Source organism: Manis pentadactyla, chromosome 1, assembly GCF_030020395.1.
Source record: "Manis pentadactyla isolate mManPen7 chromosome 1, mManPen7.hap1, whole genome shotgun sequence".
Taxonomy (NCBI): Eukaryota; Metazoa; Chordata; class Mammalia; order Pholidota; family Manidae; genus Manis; species Manis pentadactyla.
Genome location: NC_080019.1, coordinates 17575100 through 17598868, shown reverse-complemented (window position 1 = coordinate 17598868; position 23769 = coordinate 17575100). Strand labels below are relative to the sequence as shown.

Genomic DNA, 23769 nt, shown 5'->3' with positions numbered 1-23769 from the left:
CGTAGATGCACATGTATAGGATAGATGTGTCCTACCTGTATGTGTGGGTATATTGTAAAGTTTTAAAGTTAACTTGTCAATTATTGTATATCCAGTAATGAAAAAACGGCCATTTTGATTTCCTTGACTTTTCTCTTAACTGTTTTCTTTCTTATATATAATACATTCTGTTTTTCTTTTTAGATAAAAATCCCAATGGGGTATAGTTATGTGAACAGTTCTGGATAATGCCTTTGTTTAGGTTGTGAATAAGCACCTTTTAACTTAGAGCCTCCAAGGCTTATTTTTCTTTTCCTCACATGTTGTATAAGATAGTGGTTAAGCACTTTAAACTTGGTTTCGATCCTGGCTTGCTTCCAGCCAACTAACTAAACTTGGGTTAGTTAATGAGTTACTTATGAAGAAGCCTCAGTTATGTAGCTTTAAAATGAGGGTGTGTTAGTATTTCCTGGAAGGGGAGAATTTGTAAGAATGAAATGAGATGACATATAACTGCGTAGCCTAGTTCCTGGATATTGTGTTCAACGTATATTAGTTTTTAGCAACAATATTGAGAAGTTTACTGTATATCTCCTAAGAACCAATCCTATTCCATTCCCAATAAAGCTAAAAGTATATTATTACTCTTTTATGATGAGAATGTGAAAGTGTTTTACTTGGTGTTATGTGTTGTGAAAACTGAACTAGAGAAAGAAATTAAGCTTTCTAATTCTGTATTAAATAGTTAAATATATCCTTTTATCTGTTATTCCAGGCATTTGTTGAATTAAATTTTTCTGATTCTGATTGAAAAGTTGCTTGACTACCCTTTATTTTTAAGAAAGAAATGAGTCAATCAGTTTAGAACCTGGGCTTGCCATTGTAAATTTAATCCTAGACTAGACTAACTTTGTACAGATAGATATTGTGCTATGTGGTCTTCTACAAGCACTGTCTGATTAAGATCTGTCGTTAAGCTTAGGGGAAGTTGGGAGAGAGTATGACTAGCTTGCTGTAACTTACTGCCTGTGTTTCGTGTGGGTTGGGTCACATCCAGCAATGCCCTTGGGTTGCTCCTGCTGCTCCTAGTTGTAGCAACAGTTGGGTCTAGGATGGCAGTTGGTGGGTAAAGTAGGTGAAGTATGGGATAAAGGCCAGGAAGTTGGAGAATTTTATGAGGGGGAAGGTGTGTGCGTTGTAATGCTCAGTTTTTCTGTTTATGGTATATTTTAGTCCTTGGAACAGGGAAGTCTTTCTAATTAACTTTTCACTGTATTATTAAGATTTCTTTTTACTTGTGTGTGTCTGACTTAGGGAGGACAAAGTTTCAGTTAGGGAAGAATGCTAGCTGTATAATCAAGGCATAGTGTGGTAATGAGAGAGAGACCAAGGATGTCACTGTACTCTTGTGCCTGGATTCTTCTTGAATTCATACTGGTCAATTCAGAAGTACTGGAAATTATGGGTGCTTTTTTTAGTTTAGAGTCCAGATATTTGCAGTCTCTTAAATATTGCTGCATTTAGGGGTATAGTCTTGGAGATTGTCCTGAAGACTAGAGGTTGATTTATTAAGGAAGAACTGTAGGACAGAAGAGTACAGGTAACCTTTCACCATCTCCCACTCAACCTGCCATTACTGTTCTAGCCTTGTGGCCACTCCAGGGTCTTTGCACTTGCTGTCCCTTTTGCCTAGACTGCTAAATAGCCATATGGTTTTCTGTCTCATCACTTTTAATTCTTTATTCAGAAAGACATCTCAGCAAGTACTTGTCTCATCCCACTTTTTAATTATTTGAACCTGTGTCTCAAAACTCATTTTTTTCCTACCATACTGATGACTTAATCAACATACTGATTACTTAATTTAGTTTGTGAAGAGTAGGTATGTGTTGAAGTGGATTGTTTTGTTTAATGGACCCTCATTTACATATTGAAAGGAAATTTTTACATTGAATGTGTTATAACCCCCAAATTTCACAGTTTATTTCTGTGTCTATTTTTTTGATGACTGAACAGTAAGGATTACTGATAAAAGTCTTTGACTTTTATATATACATACATAAACACACACAACACATACCTACCTATGTACACACTCTTAACATTAAAACTTGCATGAACTCATTGGAATCTGGCTTTGACTTTTTGGAATATAACTGATTTTTGAGATTTTTATGTGAGATTACAATCAGTTAATTGCATGCAAACACATTTTTGTACTCTTATGTTCATATTTCTTCCTTTGTAGGAGTAAAACTACCACTGCTAATGATGTGAATGGATTTAAAGCTTTGTCAAGTGACCAGGTATTTTCTTAAATGTTTTTAATTTTCGGTATAAGAAAGCATGAATTTGTAGTTTTATAATTTTTTCTCTTTTCTGGTACATTTTCAATAGTTGGGATCATCTAAGAAGTTTTTGGTGACTTCCTAATTTTTGAAATTTTCTTCTCCATTTGATTTTACTTATGTATATGTCTCAAACAAAAATGTTGTAAGAGCATTTCTATGTTGACTAGATTTCCTGACTTTCTTTGTTTAGCACCTGAAAAATAATGGGAATTCTCCTAGCCTTCCTTTGTCTAGAAAAGTTCTTAAGTCACTCAATCCAGCAGTCTATAGGAATGTGGAATATGAAATTTGGCTGAAGTCCAAACAAGGTGAGTTAAAAAATCTACATTTTCCATAAATTTACTTTGTGGCACTTCAAAATAATTAAGCCAACTTGATATTATACTGTTATTGTTTACAGCTCAACAAAAACATGATTATTCCATTGCTGCTGGCTTACAGTATGAAGTTGGAGATAAATGCCAAGTAAGTAATTATATAGACAAGATTTTACTTAAATTCTTATTTGTTCCAATCGGAACCACAAAAAGAGCTCAAATTTGGATATGTTGTTAATTTGGGATTTCTGAATATGTTTGATCATGTATACATTTTGTTAACTGTACCTAAGATTTAACAATAGTTAAAAATACTTAGCTTTTTGACCTATCTGAATATATTACCAAAATTATGTGTACCTAAAACCATGGCATCACATGATCTTTAAAAGCCATTCAGTTTTTGGTATTACTTACCTCAAAGAAGTAACAAAAACATTTTATATTTTTAGATATTGCATTACAGTTGGCAAATAATGTACTGAAATTGATTCAAACTTAAACAATATAGGCCAATTTGTTTTATTTATGCAAGTCATCCCGGAAGATTTTGATAGGTATGTGATGATTTTCTGTTGTCTTGAGAAAGGAGAGTGAACCATAAGAGGAGTTTTGCCATTCTCTTTGAATATGCTATTGCTCTGGATTTACACAGCTTATTTTTAAAGAGGAAGGTTGGATTAAGTCAGTTCTTGGAGTGACTTTTTTACCCCCTACCCCCCATTTAACAATGTGCAGACATGTTTTGTAAGATAAGATGCTACTGACATCTAGTGGATAGATGCCAAGGATACTGCCAAATATGCCCCAATACACAGGACACCATCCCCCTGCCCGTATGACAACTACTTACCTGGTCTAAAGCATCTGTTATGCCAAGGCTGAAGAAACTCTGGATAAGACAGTTTCCAAGGTCCTTTTCTGTTCTTTTTTTATGTAAAGATACTGTTTTCCAAACAACCTTCATACACAAAAATATTATTATTTGGAAGATAATTTTTATCAACAGTGGTTTCCATCAAAAAGTGTTGCCTTTTAAAAACTATTTTGAAATAGCCATTGACAAACATTTCTTGACTTGTGGAAGCAACACTCAATTTGCTTTGTGATAAGTGGTTTGTGAAATGTATCTGGCCAGGATTATATCTGGGTATCAGAGACAGAGTTTACCATAAGGACTTTTAATGGCATTCTGACTCTGGAGTATTTGAAGAGAGAGGAAGATGTGACTCATTAGGTTTATCCTTATGGGATTGTCAGAAATGTATTCTAGGCACAGAACAGAATCATGGAATCCTCTGCAGTGGGGTTCCTCCTCCTGCCTCTCTCCTGCTCTTAGCAGAGAAGAGAAGACTGCTTATCTTTGGCTGCATCACTGAAATTGTGTTACTGTTTTCAATCAAGCATAATTTTCTTTGCAGTTTCACTTGCTTTAGGTAAAGTAGATGCTGTTGATAAAGTAGATGGTAAAGCAGGTAGTTAAAATTTTTCCCTTTTTAGAATATTTTGTTTCTATTTCTTCTGCTTGACTATTTCTTTTGGATAAAGTATAATTGAAATTTTACTGTGGAAACTGCTGTGACTAAAAGATGACTTTAGTTTACTCAAGTAAGCATGTAAGATAGAGTTTAAGCTTTTGCTAAGAATTAACTTCAGAAAGTCTTTTTTACTGTTAAACCCTTGAAGACAGGAAAGTAAAGTATCCCAGTGTGATTGATGAAGAATGAAACCTCACCTTGAGGACATTGCAGCTACTGATGGTAGTAGGAGGTTCCTAAAGCAGTGTTGCATATGTTGGGCTCCTAGTGCATCGATCCCACAGGTGCCTTGTTCACTGCGTATCTTTTACAATCTGAGAAACACAGTGAGAAACCTAAAGGTTTACTCCTCTGAGTAAACCTTTCTTATGGGGTTTCTTATGGGGTAATAACCTATTACCTCTCATACACAAAAATATTACCTCTAATTGTATCTTAGAGAACCAACGATGAATCTATTTTTAGGGAGGAAAAAAAGGTCACAATTATACATTTTAAATTAGAAAAGTGAAAATATAATAGTAATTATATAGTAGCTGCACTCATTTATAGAGTAGTTGCTATGTGCAAGTTGCTGTCCTTTATATGTATCATATGTACCTCTTCCATCTTTATTAGTCCTCTGATGTAGGTACTATTATTAGCCCCATTTTGCATATGAGGACGCTGACACATGAGATAAGTCACTTACCCAAGGTTACACTGCTGGTAAGTAGAAAAGCCTGGCCTGGGATCCTGGTGTGCATTGTGCCAGGGCCCTGTGTTCAGAACCAGGGCAGGCCACCTCTCTTGTTTGGAGCCTTAATAGATTATGAGCCTGTCTCTTATTGAAATATTTAGAATTTATACAAATTTTGGAAGGCTAAACAAAGAAATGTGTTTATTTTAGGTAGAAGTACACAAGTTTGGGAGGTCAGAGAAACATATACTGTGCACCCTTTCGAACTTAATTTTGTTTTTAACAACGTACATTCTTTTCTCCTTAATGAAAATAAAATAAAAATTTTAAAGTGGATCGTTAATGCAAAGGAAGCTGGTGACTGATTTTTCTCTGTTCAACAGGTTAGATTGGATCACAATGGTAAATTTTCTAATGCAGAGTTTCAAGGGGTTCACTCTGAGAATGGACTGATTTTGGTCGAAGAACCTGGAAAGAAGTATGTTACTCTTAAACTAAAGCATTTACTGTCTCTTCTATTTAGCCTAATGTAATCCTGAGTATTTCTAAATGGCATGTGTATTTGCAAATTCAGTTAAAGGTATTGCCTATGTGTAGAAACTATAGATCTCTTGAAAAAACAGAGTTCAGATTTGGTGTTTACATGTTGGCATAGTCTTTAAAAAATACTTCCTGCTTAAAATTTAAAATGTACCATTCTTCACAAAGGCCATTTGGGAAATTGACTATGTCGTAACTATAAAGTAGGAGCTTTGGAGGACAGGGACTATATTCGTTTTAAATTTTGTGCAGTACTGCACTGCATGTACTTTGTTTTCAGTAAGCATTTGTCAAATGGAGTAGGAAAATATGGTTGACTTGTTGTACAATGTTACTTTAGAGTGCCTTATCTTCATTAGAAAAAAAGGTAGTAAGTCACACCCAAATTTTACAATGGAAAATTTCAGATACACAGATACAAGGAGAATTGTTCAGTGAAGCATGGTGTAACTATCATACTGTTTCAGCAACTAACAGCATTTGGCAGTCTTTTCTAATCTGTTTTGCCTAATACCTCCTTCCCCTGTTTTGAATAGGAATGGAATTGGAATATTTTCAAGCAAATTCCAGACATCACACCTTTTCTCATAGACACATAGATGCTTATATGTCTCTAACATAGTTTCCCTTCCCCCTCCTTAACTAGAGTACCATCATCACATGTAACAGAATAACAGTCATTCCATCTTTAAATCTTTTAGTCTTCTGGTTTTTTTAGGTTAGAAAATGTGCTTTTGGTTTATGTCATCTTACTTGATTAGAATTAAATCAGGATAGCTGAATGCTTTGTTTGCTAAATATTTGTCTTTAATACAAGAACTATAACTGGAAATTCTATAAGTTGAAGATAAAATATTTATGCAGAATACTTAAGTAGATATTCTTAGCAGGAATAATTTTAAGTTATTGCAAGTCTTTTTCTTCTTTTGAAGACATTCACCGAAGAACCTCAAAACACCTCCCTTAGAAAGCTGGAACACAGTGTCAGGAAAGAAGATGAAAAAACCTTCCACTTTGGTACAAAATTTCCACTCTGGTAAGAGCACATCAAGTTACTCCTTTAGGGGAGGGGTGATAGTACTTGGGGTTGTTTATAATAGGAAAATTATGAGATATTTTTGGCTTCTTGTCACAGACACAGATTACAGAGGGCCAAAGAATCCAAGCAAGCTAATAAAAGCCCCATCAGCACTACCTCCTCGATTCCAGCATCCTTCAGGAGTAAGACAACATGCATTTTCTGGTCATTCTGCAGGGTTACAGTCTCAGAAACCCTCCAGTGAGCACAAAAATCTTAGGACAAGCTCACAGATCATAAGGTAACCTTCCTGAAAGCAAGAGAAGTAGAAATTGAGGGGCACTTATTTGCACATTTCACATGTAAATAGTTACCATTTTTTATTTATATACTTGTCTGTAGCATAATATTAAACCTGTTGATGAAATACCATGTGAGGATTTTAGTCCTTCATAATTCTCTTAAGTAATTTTGTAGGATAAAACATCTTTATTTTTAAATAATTTTTTTTCAAATAATTCGGAGATCTTATCCTAGCTAAATCTTATTCTGGCACAGATGTATATCTGGTAGCTTGTAGTATATTACAATATTGTATTCCAAGTTGCATTCTTAATTCCTTGGGGGGGGGACAGTGAGGATGTTCCTCTTTATGCAGGAACTTAAATCAACCAAAATGGTTAGTTTACTTTGTTTTGGTGAGTTTGGTTTGCTTGTGGTAATGTGTCTGATACTGAATTGGGCTACAAGTTTTAGGTACATGATGAATATGAGCATTCTGATTAAATATCCAGAGAGGTGAACTTCAGGGTCATAATTTCCTGTGCTATGGCTTAAATTTTTTCCTTAACCTGCCCCTTTCTGGAATAGTTAATAGCCCTTTGGAAGAGCTTTATTTGAGAGGGTGTGTCTAAGTTGAGGCTGTCTTCATACAGACCAGGCCATGTTTCCTGTGGTGCTGGGCCCCTCCTAGGTTCTGTGACCAGTGCCTTCCCTATCCAACCTCCCCTTCTGCAGTTGAACGGCTGTAGCACCAGCTTATGAGCTTACCAACCTCTGGTCTCATTTCTGGCATTTGTACATTCTCTTCTTGGGAATGTACTTAACATTTTGTCATTGAAGTAGTTGATGTAACATCTTTAAGACAGAATTGTAGGTTTTTAGGCTGATACGTTACCAATACTTTTGTTTGGGGAGCTATTTGGGTTAGTTTTCCGTAGCAGGGTGCCACAAACTAGGTGGCTTAAAACAACAGAAATTTATTCTCTTAACAGTTCTGGAGGCTAGAAGTCTAAAATCAAGTCGTTACTAGGTGCACTAGGGGAGAATGTTTTCTCTGAAGGCACTAGGGGAGAATCTTGTTCCATGCCTGTCTCCTATTTGTGGTGTTGCTCACAGTCTGTGGCATTCTTTGGCTTGTAGGTACATGACTCCAGTCTCTGCCTTTATTATATGATGTTCTCCCTGTGTGTCTGTGTCTGTGTGTCTTCTAATGAGGATAACCAGTCACTGGGTTTAAGGCGCACCCTTCTCCAATATGACCTCATTTTACCTTGGATTATTTCTGCAAAGACCCTGCTTATAAATGAAGTCACATGTATAGGTACCAGGTATTAGCACTGGAACATCTCTTTTTGGGAGACATAATTCAATCCATAATAAATGCCAGTATTTCAAATCCACTACATTTTTCTTTTTAGTTTAATAAACTGTTTAGGATAGAACATTACTGATACTGTTTAAAATCTAAAACATTCAGAAGTTTATTTAACCTGGTAATTTTCTTTCCTATCCTTACTTTCCCAATGATCTAGTTTCCTTCTTTAGAGGTGTCCAGTGTTAACAGACTCTTGTGTATCCTTACAGGGATACTTTATATATATATTAATAATTCGCTTGTCCATCAGTTCGGATGAAAACAAATGAATTTTAACAATCAAAAGAAAGATGTTACCTTGTCCCTCATGGTCACTGCAAACACATGCCTGAGAATTGGCCTGGGTGAAAAGGACAGTCAGGGCCTTGTGTTCTTGGCACACTGAAAAACAATGTGCCGGGGACATTTAGGGCCCATGCGGGTTACCTCGTTCAACAGATATAATTTGTGCCATTAGTCAACTAGTTGTGGCCGAAATCTGTTGTTTGGATACAGACCAGACTTTACTAGCGTCTGGTGGCTTTTCACCCAATGCAGGGAAAGTACCTAAGGGGACTTACTTACTTATTACTTACTTATTATATTTTATTGAAGTATTACTGCTATACAATCTTACGTTGGTTTCAGATATATAACACAGTGGTTCAATAGTTACCCATATTATTAAATCCTTACCCACTCTAGTGCCATCACTATCTAATATATTATGGAATCATTAACTGTGTTCTTCATGCTATACTACATCCCCGTGACCAGCCTATATTGTGACTGCAAATTATTGTGCCCCTTCATCCCTGCCTCCTCCCCTTGCCCTTGGTAACCACTAGTCCCTTCTTGGTGTCTGTGAGTCTACTGCTGTTTTGTTCCTTCTGCTTTGCTTTGTTTATAAGGGGACTCATTTATTTTGAAAATTAACCTTGGAAATCTAAAAAAAAGTAAATGGAGGAAGGTCATTGGCAGAAATGAGATTTTCCTTTCATAAAATTCTAATTTTTAATAGACTAGAAAAGAAGTATTTTTCCCCCTTTCAGAAAGGATGCTCTTTAATGTCTTAAAGATTAAAAAAGAAAATACACATAGACTATTAAAGGCTAATTTATATATATTTTTGTTTACCAAAATCTGAATTTGTATCCAGTGTGTTTCTGATGTATCTAACCTTGTAGGAATTGGTAGAATGATCAGACAGGTGTGAAACATCTTTGTCTCCTTAGAATCCTCAAAAGTGTAAGTTACGTGTTACTTCATATATAACAGTATTTGATGGTAGGAGGCAGATGGTAGAAGGCATAGACATGAAGCTTTAGAGAATTTTTGACATTGTGACTGACACTTTGGGAACATAGTTGTATTTGCAGTTAGTATGCTTTCTCCACTGTGGGTCTGAGAGTGAATTTTGCTAGTATATTAAAACAAATTTTTGAATAGTTACATTTCAGAATTTTATAGCTAACAGTCCAATTGATGTAAGACCGTTAGAGTTTATTTTGACTTTATTTCGAATATGTAACTTACCACTTTTAAATTCCAGTTATGGAATATTTATTCCATAAAAGTAATGTTGGGCGCAAGACTTTCATAACCTCTCACTTTTTCATTTCTTCCTCATTGACACTGTCTTTTCCTTTGGACAAAATAGAACAAAACTAAGCAGGATTTTTATGTATATTTTCTAATATTATACAAATGCAGTGATAGTAATATTGCTGAATATCTCTTCATCTAGATGCAAATAGGAAGGATTTGTTTCGCTGAGTGGTGGGTGAGGATAAGATGAATGGTTTTGGGTGGTAGGACACAGTGGTGAAGGAGATTAACTTTCCAGAGACTCCTGGCACTTGCTGAGTCCTCTTTGGGATCTTCTACCACTGGGGTTTGAGAAGGACTTGCCTAACATTATGAGGGTTTAAGATTTGCTCCTCTATTTTTTTTCCCATTTCCGTTGGGGTTGATAATCTGCCCTGGTGGAATTAGGGTGTGATTTTAAGTGTGATGTTTGAGGATATGAAATGGCTACTCTTTATTTTGGAGGTAAAAAAATAAGATGGTATCATCGTGTCCCATTCTTTTTAGGAAGGTTATATGTTTTTGTATTGTGATAGCGTATTTTTCTGGTAGGTTTTGGATTTTCTTTTCTCACTGTTGTGGAACTGTTAGGCATGGTAGAAATGGTATTCATAATGCCTATAATAGATATAAGCCATATAGAAACATTAGGATTTATGTTATGGGCTGCTAAGATCTATTCATGAATTTTTTGTCACCCTTGAACCAAAATTATATTAAGATACAATATTGTTTATTTAGTATCTAGCCTGGCACATTTTAATTTTTTCTTCTGTTCAACTTTCCATCTCCCTTGGGGGTGTCATCAAAATGCAAGAGAATGGTCCTGATGTCTCCATTGAATGTTGCCCTTTATTTAGAACAGAAAATTAGAATGCTTTTCAGACTAAACCAAAAACTGTCTCCCTGTTTTGAAAGTGAATTCTTAAGAAAGTATTGTAATATGGCATAAAGTATATATACAGTGGTTATTAAATTTCTGCCCTAATGAAAAAAAAAAACTCAGTTGTTTCTGTATCAGTGGCAGTGAGTAGTATTTTTCTCCACGTTTTTTCTATTTTCCCTTACTGTAAGTTTGTCTTCTTGACTCTGTAATTAATGTAGACTAATGCTACAGGAGCTTCAGTTTGCCAAACATTTATTAATCAACCCACCAAAAGTTTTAACGAGTCAAAGTGTAGGTTAATCAGTCAAATACTTATGTTGCAAAAAAGGTTATTTTAGGTACTGAATACATGTTGTCTTTTTTTTTTTCATGACAAGAATGTTTTATTTGACAGAAAACCTGATCGTGAGAGAGCTGAGGATTTTGATCACACGGGTCGAGAGTCTAACTATTTTGGCCTCTCCCCAGAAGAGCGCAGAGAGAAGCAAGCTATAGAAGAATCTCGTTTACTCTATGAGATTCAGAACAGAGATGAACAGGCTTTCCCAGCCCTTTCCGTATGTATAAAAAGAGATTTTGAAAGTTATCATTTAAAAGTCTGTCCTTAATACGGTTTTTTATTAAACCATAGTTTCTAATGGTAGACTGATAATTTTTAAACTGAAAGATACCTTAAAGATCATGTAGTTTTTCTCTCTTGTTCACATCTTTCATGAGGAAAATGAATTGTAAAGATATTCCTAGTTGGTGGCAGAGTTGAGTCAAGTAGCTCACTTCTAGTTTAGTATTCTCTTTTGAATGTTTTGCTAGCCACTGTAATATACAGTAGAGAGTCATGATTCAGTTAACAAGATACATCTATAAAACCAGGAGACTGCTTTCAATGTTCCTTATTAAACATACCAGGGCCGAAAGTAGATAATTAGAGCTGTCACTCCAAATTATTGCTGTTGGAGGTGCATGTACGTGTAATCCTGTGGCTTTGTCATTGCTCCATGTGTCAGGTGCTGGGCAGTGATGGATGCTTCTCTGATGGAAGAAATGTTCTGTATCTTTTTGTTAATTTTTCTTTTGGGTGGTCAGAAGGGAAGAGTTCTCATGTAGAGTGAAGTAAATGCTCTGTGAGGAAGATTCATCAGCAGTGTAGGGGAAGGGGAATTCAGTTTGGGGAGGCACTAGAAATTTGTACCTATGGTCTTTTAAATACTTGTAAGTGGTACCGAATGACCTGTCATCTGGAATGGTGGTTGGACACTTTTTCTTAATGGTGGATTAAACAAACAAAATGGAATGTTACAGGAGGCTGCCCAGTGTACCAATATAAAACATTAAAGCCCCACACACTGAATTCTCTGGCCTCTGTGGAACCCTTTAGAGGTGTGAGGTACTGAGTTGAATATAGCTGATCTGGAATAGTAGTTCCATCTGCTGCAGCGTTTGGAGCTCAGGAATGATTGGAAGAAGTACTCACATCCCTATGTGAATTAGATGTGCTCTGCATGTTAAGTATATTTATCTCTGTGATATATATTATTTTTCCATATCCTTTAGATAATAACGAATCATTTAAGCTTATACTCAGAGCTTTTTGTCCATTTTTTTTGGTTATGAATGGTAAAACAACTACTATACTTTGGGAATAGATTGTGAAATTTTTTGAATGTTAAAATGGGGTTTTTATACTCTTCATTTATAGAGTAGGCAGTTTTTTCCTGTCTTGAACTTGATAGTAACTCAGATTTGTCTTCTAGAAAACTCTTGCCACAGAGGACTGAGATTCTCTTCTCAGCTGTGTGCAACATTTACACTTAGAGTTCTAGAAGAGAAAAGATACGATAATTTAGCTCAAAAACCTGACTTATTCCAGTCCCTTGTTTCATCAGTTGAAAGTTGTATCTGATGCAGAGCTTAAGTGATTTGCTGACAGTCAGTAGCATTTCAGTGATAAGAATCCAATACAGAATATCTGCTAATTTATGCTTGGGTGTTCTTTCCCACAAATGACTATGGCTCTACAATGGCTGCTTGTAAAGGTTGGTATGAAGGGTGCTATTCTTTGTGTGTTAGTTGCAAGATGAAGGTTTGGTCAGGGTGGCTTCCTGAAGTGGGGGTATGAAGAAGTCTTACTACTAATTTAGGCCAAAGCTCTGATTGCCTAATGCTTTTATTTATTAAGTCAGAAGACTATTACTGTAAAGTAGATAATTAAATGTGAACTGTTGGTCCTGTTCTTTGTAGTTTCAGAAGTATAAAGGTACAAGGCTATGAACATTGAGATTTTTAGTCCGTTGTTTGAAGAGTGAGAATAATTATAATACCCACAAATACATGAAATTTTGTTCATGTATTTGTGGGTAAATCTTTAACACAGTGTTGGGTTTTATTTATTTTAAGAGCTCATCAGTCAGTCAGTCGGCTTCTCAGAGTATTAGCAACCCATGCATCCAGAGAAAATCATCACATGTGAGTGATAGAAAAGGAAGCAGGCGGAGAATGGATACTGAAGAACGAAAAGATAAAGGTATGTTATTTGATCATTGAAAGTAAGTGCTAGAGATCTACTGGCTTAAAGTCACATTGGGCAAAGAATCCTTACTTTTTAAATCATAAGCAGTTTAGTGTCACATCTCACTTTTCAGAGAGACATTGATGTAGGCTCAAGCAGGTTAAGTGTTACTCTGAAAAACTATATTTTTCATTGACTAAGATTCAGATAGTACTTTGGCTTTCTCTATCCTCATATTTTGTTTTTTTGTTTGTTTCAAACGTGACCAGTGGCTTCTGTCTTTTTTATCTTGATTTGTTACAGACTCTATCCATGGACATGTTCACTTGGATAAAAAACCTGAGCCAAGCACATTGGAGGTCAGCATTTTAAATACTAATTGTATTTTTTCTTTTTCCTTAATATTTTGATAGTAAAGCAGGAAGTAGAAGATACAGATGGTTTCACCATTGTATAACTTCTAGGGAAGTAGAAATGTAGAGAAAAGTTGGGAAAAGGTGATAGTGTGGTAGTGCTTGAAGAACATTCACTCACAAATTATAACCCTTTCTTCAAGTACATTATGATGGCCTATCTGAGTTGGTGGAAAGTAGCTTTTACTTTCCATTACTCTGTAGTAGTTTTTTTTCATGGAATAGTGTGCTGTTCTGAAACCATGACCCCCAATAAAAACTGCCCAGTAGTTTGACATGATAAAGGAGTGCAGGCAGATATCTACCTGAAGACCAGATATAAGTGAAGAAAATACTTAGTTGTGAGAGGTTTCAATTAGGTGCCAGTAGGGTAAACTATAAAGGCAAACCATGATTATCTTAGAATATGGGTCTTTAAAATACATAATTACACCTTATTTTTTTGCTTCCAAAGAATATGAGTGATGATAAATGTGCAGGAGTTTTGTCACCATCCAAGTCAAAGAAATTAGAATGCCCACCTCCTGCAGAACAAGTAAGTACATAGTTGCATTTGACATTGAATGCTCCATTCTTTGGGTTTCTTAGTTGTGCATATGATCATTTAAAAACAAAACATCTAAATAGGAATTGGAAGAATTTATTCTAGTATCATAATATAGGTGCATTTACACATTTTCTATAATTCTTATGCTTAGTCTAAAAGATTCTCAGTTTTTATGGAGTGTTATTATTTTTATACTTACCATTTTCTGGATATAGAAGCCACTCTTCTGAATTGATTTTGAGTAAGTTTATATTTGGTAACTTTTTATGGATTGGCTTGAGAATTTTTGAAGGGAAATTATAAATTTCTACTTTATTTCAAAACTTTAAAAAAGAGTTGTCTGCATTCTTAACAGTTATTTCATAGAAGGCAGAGATACAATGAAGAGATTAGAAACATATATATACTATATATATATATACTATATATATTTAGTATATATATATAGTATATATATAAATATATACTATATATATTTCATTACCACCAATTTACAAATTTAATGATAAAGGAACTTGAGTTTTAGATATTTTGGTTCTTGGTCTAATACAGGAGGTAGAGCTTTCAGTTCTTTTATTTCAGTTAACATCCTTCATGTCAGTGAGAAAGCATTTAGTTTTATGGCATGTCTGTGTGTGAGGAGCTATTCTAAATAACTTAGGAATTTCAAGGTGATTTCAGTCACTTTGTTCCTTGCTTTAAAAGCTGTGTGTCCTAGTTCCCGTAGAGTTTGTTTCTAACATTTTGAGGGATTTCTCTGACTTTTGGTAGGTGATCCTGGGTGTAAGGGTCACATTTGTTTGGAATTTTTAGCTACTGTGCTTTTTTTCTTTCATTTCTAAGACTAGAAAGATCATTTACTTAGCAACTGCAAATATAATGAAAAGGCAGGCAACTCAGAGTGCATTTGGTGGCAAAAATTAGTGTTAAACAAAATGAACTGTTGTCTTTTTCTATCCCTCTTTTTGAAGAAGCCAGCAGAACATGTGTCTTTGTCAAATCCAGCTCCCCTTCTAATTTCTCCAGAGGTACATCTAACTCCCGCAGTGCCTTCTTTACCAGCCACTGTGCCAGCCTGGCCAGGTGAACCTACAACTTTTGGACCAACAGGTTAGATAAAAATTTTAAAGATCCAATGAACCAGCCAGCAAAAGCCTTTCAAGTCAGAGACTTCACATTCTTAAGTGAGAGCTTGACCTCAGAGTGGGTTAGGTGGGTGGAACCTCACAGAGCTTTTTAAGATCCTCTACTTCTGGTGTGGGAGGGCCAATTTCATTTGATACTTACTTGAGATATTCCCTCAAAATCCTAGGAGCCAGATGTTTAAGATGGTTATTTCCACTGGCCACTTTGGCTGCTCATCAGGGACACTGTAGCCTGCATCCCCTCAGGACCAGCTCTGTATGGCTCCCCATTGAAACTTTGCCAGGTTCTGTGTCTTACACGTGTTTGTAAGAGCTGCTGTTAGAAGATACTGACTCAGAGCTTTGTTCCTGGTCTGATTTACTCCTGTGTGTCCTTGGTTAATATATAAAGTACTTCTTTAGGTTGCTAAAGAACACACCATTTTATCAGCTATATAAGTTGTCTGGCATTTTTTACTTTTTAACTTAATGTAAACTGAAATTCATAGAGGAGAATTATTTTTACCTTTTTATGGTTTTTGATTCCTTTCCCTCTGTTTTGTAGGTGTCCCTACTCAAATTCCCGTCTTGTCAGTGACACAGACCCTGACCACTGGACCTGATTCTGCTGTGTCCCAAGCTCATTTAACACCCTCTCCAGTTCCTGTGTCAATACAGGCAGTTAACCAGCCCTTGATGCCTTTGCCTCAGACATTGAGCCTTTACCAGGACCCTCTCTACCCTGGGTTTCCTTATAATGAAAAGGGAGATAGAGCCATTGCACCACCTTATTCACTGTGTCACACTGGAGAGGACCTGCCTAAAGGTGAGAGCTTCTCTAAGTTCAAATTGATTTTATCAAGTACTGATACAGGTTCAGTTCAGTGAGAAATGTAGTAGAGGTCAGAGGTCATGTTGCTAAGGAAGCTGAAGGACTTACTGGGAAGGACAGCAGAGGCGTAGCTGTTATTCACCGTCTCCTGTTTCAGCTTGTCTTTGCTTGGAATGTGTTTTGTAATTTTAGTAACTGCCCCTCCCCCCTGTGTCATTTGTTCAAAACCAGCCTAAAACCATTTTGAGTAAATCTTAATAATGTTGCTAACCAGATAACTGAACATTACTGAGTTTTCTACACCACTGGTATGGATTTGGAACTACTGTTCATCCATGAAAAAATTAGAAGAATGAATATAATACCTAACAGCTGTCATTATAGCACTACATGTACTTTAAGAGTTCATTTTAAATTTGCCTGTACTTTTTTTCAAAGTAATATTTGCAAAAATTTCCAATTTGTAGAAAACTGAAGGAATAATGCAGTTACTGTTCTTTACCTGTTTTTTTGTAGATAGTTTTGTTTTATTGCTCAGTGGTTTGATACTTGAGTCTGGGTAGCTGGATAATGGCAAATGAATACCTAGTTTAATATTACCATACTAATTTTACATTATTAATGAATTAGGTTTATGTTAATTTTACCCTCATCCCCCAACATTTTTATTTCATATTTTAAATCCCACAGAGAAACTGAAAAAAAAGTAATGGTAAACATCTGAGTTTCTTCACACAGGTTTTTTTTTAGTAAGAAAAATTTCATCTTAAGCTATTTTGGGAGTTAGAAGTTAGCATAGAAAAAGCATATTGGACCTGGAATTAACCTGTAGTTACAGAGCCTGGGTCTTGGTTATATTAGTTTTCATGTATGTTTATATCACATGTTAGAGAAAACAGTCCCAGTAGACAAAATTGTCTTTAGAACTAACTATATGTTGTTTTAGGATATTAAAAAGAAAGCTTTTTATCATGTTAATTTTAGTAAGTGATTATGATTTATTTTCAGATAAGAACATTCTTCGATTTTTCTTCAATCTTGGTGTGAAGGTATTTACATCTTATCATTTTGAAGTTATTTTTTAATTTAACTCTGTTTTAAATTATCTTAACTCTCTCCCTATCAGTCAATACCCTAAGTTTATTAAATCTGTTTTCAGAACTATCATATTCAGTACTGTATCGTTTGTTTGGTGGTAAATGAGGCTCCAGTATTTCCTTGTTTAACCTTGTATTTCAGGAAATAGCCCCACTCCTGGACAGCCTAGGGGAGATGGCCTCACTGAGGAATCAAAGACCAGGGTTTGAAGTTCTGCTTCATCACTTTTTGGCTGCATAGCCCTTACTTTTTAGCTGCATAGCCCTGAGTGAGTCATTTAGTGTATCTGAGCCTAGCTTTTTTCATGTTACGGAGATAATAATCTTCCATCTGCCTTAGTTGTTGAAAGGATTGGGGAAATAACATGAAAGTACTCCTGTGGAATTGAAGAAGGTGGTGTGTTCATTAGCACAGCAGAGGTATCTTTTGGGAAATAAATGGTCAGCCTTGAAAGAGCTTGTCTTAGAGAGGCTGGGGGCGAAACTATGTCCTTATCTGTGCTGTGCTGTCTCCGGTCTTGAATTAGTTTCTGTGGGTTTTGGTATGTTAAAATATGAAGTGCCGTACTGTAGCCAGCTGACCAGTTCATAACAGGAGACTTGAGTAACTTCCTTATCTACTACATTCATTGCCTAGTTTTATCTCTTGCTAATGTTAGCTTTAACTAATGGGCTAATTAGCCAATTAGTTGGTAATTTTTTCTTTGTTTTGGTGTTTAGTTGAACCTTTGCAGGAGAGGGATTTGGAGTGTATCATTTAGAGTATTAACCCTTCTCTTTTTGACTAGAGGCCTAACTTTTATCCTTGCAGTTGGAGTTTGTGAAGTCCTAATATTGGGGATCATGTACTCCTATACGATTTTTCTGGTAGAACAGGTCCAGACCAGTCAACTAGTTGGCATGGGGTCACACAGCGAGTTGGTCATAAAGCCAGAAAATGAATGGCTAAGCTAAGCCACTAGTGATGGAGATACTCGAAGCTGGAGGCTCACTGCTTGGTGGTGGTGGTTTTGGGGATCTCTAGCACCTGAAATTATTTCCATACAGTTACATCCAAAGGACGGAATTAATGGTCTTAATGATCTGTGGGTGGGTTCATTATATTGTCTCTTTCAAATTCTATACCAGGATTTTGAGTTGATTTCAGGGTAGGAACAAGGAATGGAGTCTTAGAGCAGTGCCTTGATTTTATATCCTTTTCCATGTTGTGTAGCATAGTGATCCACTATTTGGACTAGAAATTATATGGTCTTTGCAGGCATGAGAAACTTAATGAGCTCATTTTAAACTTTTTTCCTTTTTTATTTATGTGGTTATTTATTTTTGGTCTCTTTTAGGCATATAGTTGTCCTATGTGGGCCCCACATTCTTACCTGTACCCTCTGCACCAGGCCTACCTGACAGCCTGCAGGATATACCCAAAGGTCCCTGTCTCTGTGTATCCTCAAAATCCTTGGTTCCAAGAAGTTGCTGCTTCTCAGAATGAAAGTGATTGTACCTGTACCAATGCACAATTTCCTATGCAGACTGAGGCCAATGTTAATGGTCAAATGCCACAGGCAGAGATTGGACCGCCAACATTTTCTTCACCTCTGGTTATTCCTCCGTCTCAGGTGTCTGAAAGTCATGGACAGTTGTCTTACCAGGCTGACCTTGAATCTGAAAACACTGGGCAGCTTCTTCATGCTGAATATGAAGAGCCACTAAGTGGCAAGAATATGTTCCCACAACCGTCCTTTGGACCTAATCCATTTTTAGGCCCAGTTCCCATTGCACCTCCTTTCTTTCCTCATGTTTGGTATGGGTACCCTTTTCAGGGATTCATAGAAAATCCAGTAATGAGGCAGAATATTGTTGTGCCCTCTGATGAGAAAGAATTGGATCTGCCCCTGGAAAATCTGGATCTATCTAAAGAATGTGGTTCAGTTTCAGCAGATGCATTTCCGGAGGCCAGAGGTGAAGGCACTTGTCCTCTCACTGAAGCAAGTGTGAGTAAGCATGAAGGCCGGGCAGAGCAGTCGTCCCAGACACCTGAGGCAGATCTGGCATTGGCTTCCATCCCTCCTGGAGCAGAGGGGAAGGCTCATCTTCCCACTCAGATTCTAAACAGAGAGAGAGAAACTGTGCCTGTTGGACTTGAGCCCAAAAGGACCATTCCAAGTATGAAAGAAAAATCAGAGAAAGTGAAAGATCCTAGTAAGACTGCTGCTGTTGTGGTCAGTGGGGCCAACTCTGTGGACAGCAGAGTGCAAAGACCAAAAGAAGAGAGTTCAGAAGATGAAAACGAAGTGTCAGATATTCTGAGAGGTGGTAGATCCAAGCAGTTCTATAATCAGACGTATGGAGGCAGGAAGTACAAAAGTGATTGGAGCTATTCTGGTAGGGGAGGATATCAGCATGCGAGAGGTGAGGAGTCCTGGAAGGGGCAGCCCAGCAGAAGCCGAGATGAAGGCTACCAGTACCATCGGAATGTCAGAGGTCGGCCATATAGGGGGGATAGGAGGAGAGCAGGAATGGGAGATGGCCATCGGGGACAACACACTTGATAGTTTTTGCTGTGGTATTTTAGAGCAGACACCCTTTCTTAGGTGGAGTGTCTCTGAAGGTTTAAAAAATACATTAAAATAAAAACCCAAATTGGAACTATCTCCTCCCCTCCCCCTTTACCCTCACTTCCATCCTGGACAAGAGAGTTTGGATATGCAGTTGAGGGGGCAGGTGAATTCCTGGTGTTGCCATTTTTCTTTGTTCACAATGTTTTATTTATCAGGTAACTGTCCCCATAAGAAGTAGAAAGTAAGTTTGTTAAAGTGTTTTTTATAAACAGCTTAATATAAAACAGATTTAGTGTTTGTTTTTTTCCTTATATAAGTTTAATTTGAAATGTTGGAGATGTGTGCTTTATAGTTTACTAAGTGACAAGAAAATACACCATTTGACACACACTAGATTCCAAAACAACATTGCACCAAATAGAAATGTATATTTTATTATGCAATGCCTTAGTCATAAACTGGGCTCAAACAGTTCTTAGCCTAAAACACTGTTGTCTTTTGAAATGCTTCCAACCCAAAGGCCTTTCATCTCAATATCTGTCAAACTTGAATAATGTCTTCTCTTTAATATTACACAAAGGCAGCCTATTTACCTGTGTCTTAGAAATGTTGTATATAGTTCTTTTAATATTCATAGGGTATATTTTTTGAATTTTGGTGAGTATTTGTTGAACTTGAGATTGCATACAAGAACAGATGTTTAAGAAATATAGGAAATCTAATGAATGGCTGTTTCCACCAAGAATTCTTAGCACTGGTGTAAATATCATGGTGCCTACTTGAAAGAGATGTAGATGCTATGCATTTTGAAAATAATCTGCATCTGTTAAAACTGCAGAAGTTTTTTAATGCCACTTTAACACTAATGCACTGACAGACTTAAATATTTTGTGAGAAGAAATGTTTAAAGTTTTTAGCTTGACAGGCTTCTATAGAGTTACTGTTTTGTTTTTCTCTTTGCACCATAGGTTATGTGTATCACTTCATTTGCGTGTTCAGTTTGTCTTGGCTGGAACTAATGTAGAAAAAGGGTGATGGTGACTTCTAGTTTTGTTCTAGAGGATGCTGCTAGAAAATGATTTTGCTTTTGCATTTTTATAGCTTGTTGTCTCTTCAAAAACAGCTCTCTGAAGTGCTTCCTTCCAGTCTTTGCAGTATTCACTAGAAGTTCCCTTTGCATGTTGCACTGTTCTTATTTGGAGATTTGACTCTGAATTAACACAGTATTCATTCATCTGTGTTACTCTGTAAAAATACCTGTAGCTTGTATTTCTTAATTGTACATACCAATGTGAAAAATCTACCCTTTTTTATGTTCTCTATCAGGAAGTTGAGTGCTATGCAAATAAGTTTCTCTTTGCATGGCATGTGTAATATACCTAGCCAAAAATAATTTTTTTTAAAGCAAATTACTTTAAAGCAAATACAATTAACTTGAATTTGACAGACTGAAGCAGATGAGTTTTCTGGGTTCTCTGACTATCCACAGGAATTGTTTGGATGCCATCTGGGCTCAGTTGAATCTCCACTGTACTGTAATAATGGTTATTTACCTCTGTTTTAATTACCTAATGTCTGTTTAACTGCTGATTTGAGTAGTGATTAGCATTTAGATGTTTTGTAACAGAATTTTAGAGAGCACTTTGAAAGATAACATTTTATTATGATGGTGCTAGGTGATGGTATACAAGTCTTTACAAATTTGTAAAGATGGATTGTGTGGAAAAGAAAAAAATTCTTGAGAACCTGTTGAAAGAACCTATCGTTACTTTCTAAACTAGAACAATTGGGGAAGGTACTGCTTAAGCCATTTTTTTCTTAGTTAACACCATCAGTTGTCACAGAATGAGATTATAGGGTCCTCCAGCTCATGCTTTTGTGTAATTTACCTGATAGTTTTTATGAAAATCACATTTAGATACAATGACCAGATTTTAAAAAGTTCAGTGTAAGTTTGATCTCAGGAGTCCAAAAGAAATAGCTGTTTCCAGTATCTTTCACTTTATTAATTGGGATTTGACATCAGTTTCTTCTGCAAATGTTTAAAAATTGGATAGGAAAGAATACTGTTCATTTCTTCACTGTCACTTCTGTCTTACCTCAATTGAGTAACATGTATATACTCTAGTTCTTGAAGGAAATACTGATTTTCTTCATGTTTCCCTTATCTTACCACCAGGACATGATGGAAACAGTGCTTAAAAACTTAGCAGATTGTACTTTATTCAGAAACCTCTGGAATAAAAGAACTTCTGATAATTAGTTAGTCTTTGCATAAAGGTAGTTTGTTTTTTTCCCTTTAGGTTTGTTTTAAACGTTAGTCCAGGAGATTTTGCCTTATGTTGAGGTCAGACTCTAGGGCCAAGCAAGCTTTTGTCCTTCATTTTAACTGAGTCATGTGGTATACTGACATGATACAGAAGCTTAGACGTGAGAATCATTCGTGTTTTGAGTTGTAAACTGTGGAACTTCATTGTATTACAATCATACACATTTTGGAGAAATGTTTAGAATGACCAAAGCTCACTTGTTCTTTCTGTTTTAGTAGTTGCTTTTGCTAAGCTTGATTCCTTTTTCATCTTAGCTTTTAGTTGTGTATATTCCTCTCCTTTTCTCTCAGATAAATCTTCAACTCTTGCTCCACTTGTTGGCAGCAGGATGCTAGTAGCTATGTAGTCTTTGTAACATTTCCTGATAACCCACCCATATGTTCATTTTCGTGGCTGACCTCAGCTCAGACCCTGCCTTGACCTGGCAGGAGTAGGTCTTCCTAAACCACAACGCTAGTACAACTCATTTGACGCAAACTATATATTCTTGCAGTGTGTCTGCTTTGTGACTTGAGGTTGAATTAATGCCTGTGAACTGCAAACTTGCTTATGACTGACTTGGTGCAATAAAGTTCCTTTCTAACCATCTGGTGTAGAAAACATCAGCCATTTTAGAAACTAGCAATATTTATTTATGTCTCATTTATTTCACCTTGTTTTAGGTGAGGTAACCTTCGTCTTTCTTTCACATATGGGTACTAAGCAAGGTCCATTTTAGTGTAGCTGAAGAGATGTGTACTTGGCTACACTATGTTTACTGTATTTTGCTTCCTATTAATGTCTAAAAACGCTATTGTATTTTTGTTTTAAAATCTTTATGGCTCAGTTCCAGTATGTCAATTTCAGATACCTAAGGTTTTGCTCCTAATTTCAGCCATTTACTCTCCCACATTTAATTGGGATTTCCCCCCCTCCCCAAAGTAGATGTTATAGGAAATCCTAGAGGGGTGGTTGCATGTGTAATGCTGGGAAACAGCAACTTTGGGGTTGAATTTACTTGAATGGGTAAAAAATTGCATTGTTTTAACAGAGCTAGAAAAAGATTTATGTATGAAAAATAATAGCCTTACACTGAGTACAAATAATACTTAAAAGCATGTGAAGATGTGATCATTTGTGATGTTACTTGTAAAAAAAGTATATATACATATCTTTTGAAGTGTTGAGAGGAAAATAGTACTTTATATTCTTTATCATATCACTTTTTGTAAGTGTTAAATATATTCCTGTTTATTTTTCTATGTTCTGTTTTGTAGCCTTAAGAAGTGTTTCGAACATATCTGAATGTATAAGAGTAAATGCCCTACATGGTGTGATGCTGCATTATATATAAAACTGTGCATATGGTAAATTTTGTCTCTTGATTCTGTTTTTCCGGGGTTAACCAAGTTACACAGCATATAAATCTAAAGAGGAATTTAGCACTAAACTTCTAAAAATAAGACAGTTTCCATGGTTTTTATTCATAAGGTAATTCTAGTATGTGCAACTAAAAACCACATGGGATTAAATAATCTATGGGGTAGGTACTGTTATTTTACCTACTTACATAAAACTGACATAGGCCAAGTAATTTAATTTGACAAAGGTCCTGCAAATTAAGTGGTAGAAATTGGATTTGAACCTGGTTCTTCAGTGGTTTGAGCTAGTGCTCCATACCTTTCTTTTCAGCCATCATTAAATGAAATGGGAATGTGTAGACTAAGAATAATTACAGATTAAATGGTCCTTTTTAGTATTCAGTATATGTATTCTGCTTTACATGGATTAGCTTATTACTATAGGTGCCGTTCTTTTCCTGGGAGCCACCTTCTTCACATAGCTCCTCTTTAAA

General features: G+C 36.1%; 1 protein-coding gene across 2 annotated transcripts in view; it reads left to right on the top strand.

The window, feature by feature from the left end:
• The window catches only part of OTUD4 (OTU deubiquitinase 4), a 39040-nt gene extending 15754 nt beyond the window's left edge, over positions 1 to 23286 (top strand). The window contains exons 8-21 of one of the 2 annotated variants that reach the window (XM_036888945.2): positions 2228 to 2285; positions 2521 to 2638; positions 2731 to 2795; positions 5248 to 5342; positions 6337 to 6440; positions 6660 to 6723; positions 10926 to 11088; positions 12926 to 13052; positions 13341 to 13396; positions 13905 to 13985; positions 14969 to 15107; positions 15687 to 15947; positions 16962 to 17002; positions 18388 to 23286. In XM_036888945.2, coding sequence (XP_036744840.2) covers positions 2228 to 2285; positions 2521 to 2638; positions 2731 to 2795; positions 5248 to 5342; positions 6337 to 6440; positions 6660 to 6723; positions 10926 to 11088; positions 12926 to 13052; positions 13341 to 13396; positions 13905 to 13985; positions 14969 to 15107; positions 15687 to 15947; positions 16962 to 17002; positions 18388 to 19596 — 2581 coding nt within the window. In that variant the 3' untranslated portion in view covers positions 19597 to 23286. Of the gene's footprint in view, positions 1 to 2227; positions 2286 to 2520; positions 2639 to 2730; positions 2796 to 5247; positions 5343 to 6336; positions 6441 to 6539; positions 6724 to 10925; positions 11089 to 12925; positions 13053 to 13340; positions 13397 to 13904; positions 13986 to 14968; positions 15108 to 15686; positions 15948 to 16961; positions 17003 to 18387 lie in introns of both variants that reach the window. The other variant, XM_036888942.2, reaches the window with a different exon arrangement.
• The last annotated feature ends 483 nt before the right edge of the window (positions 23287 to 23769 follow it).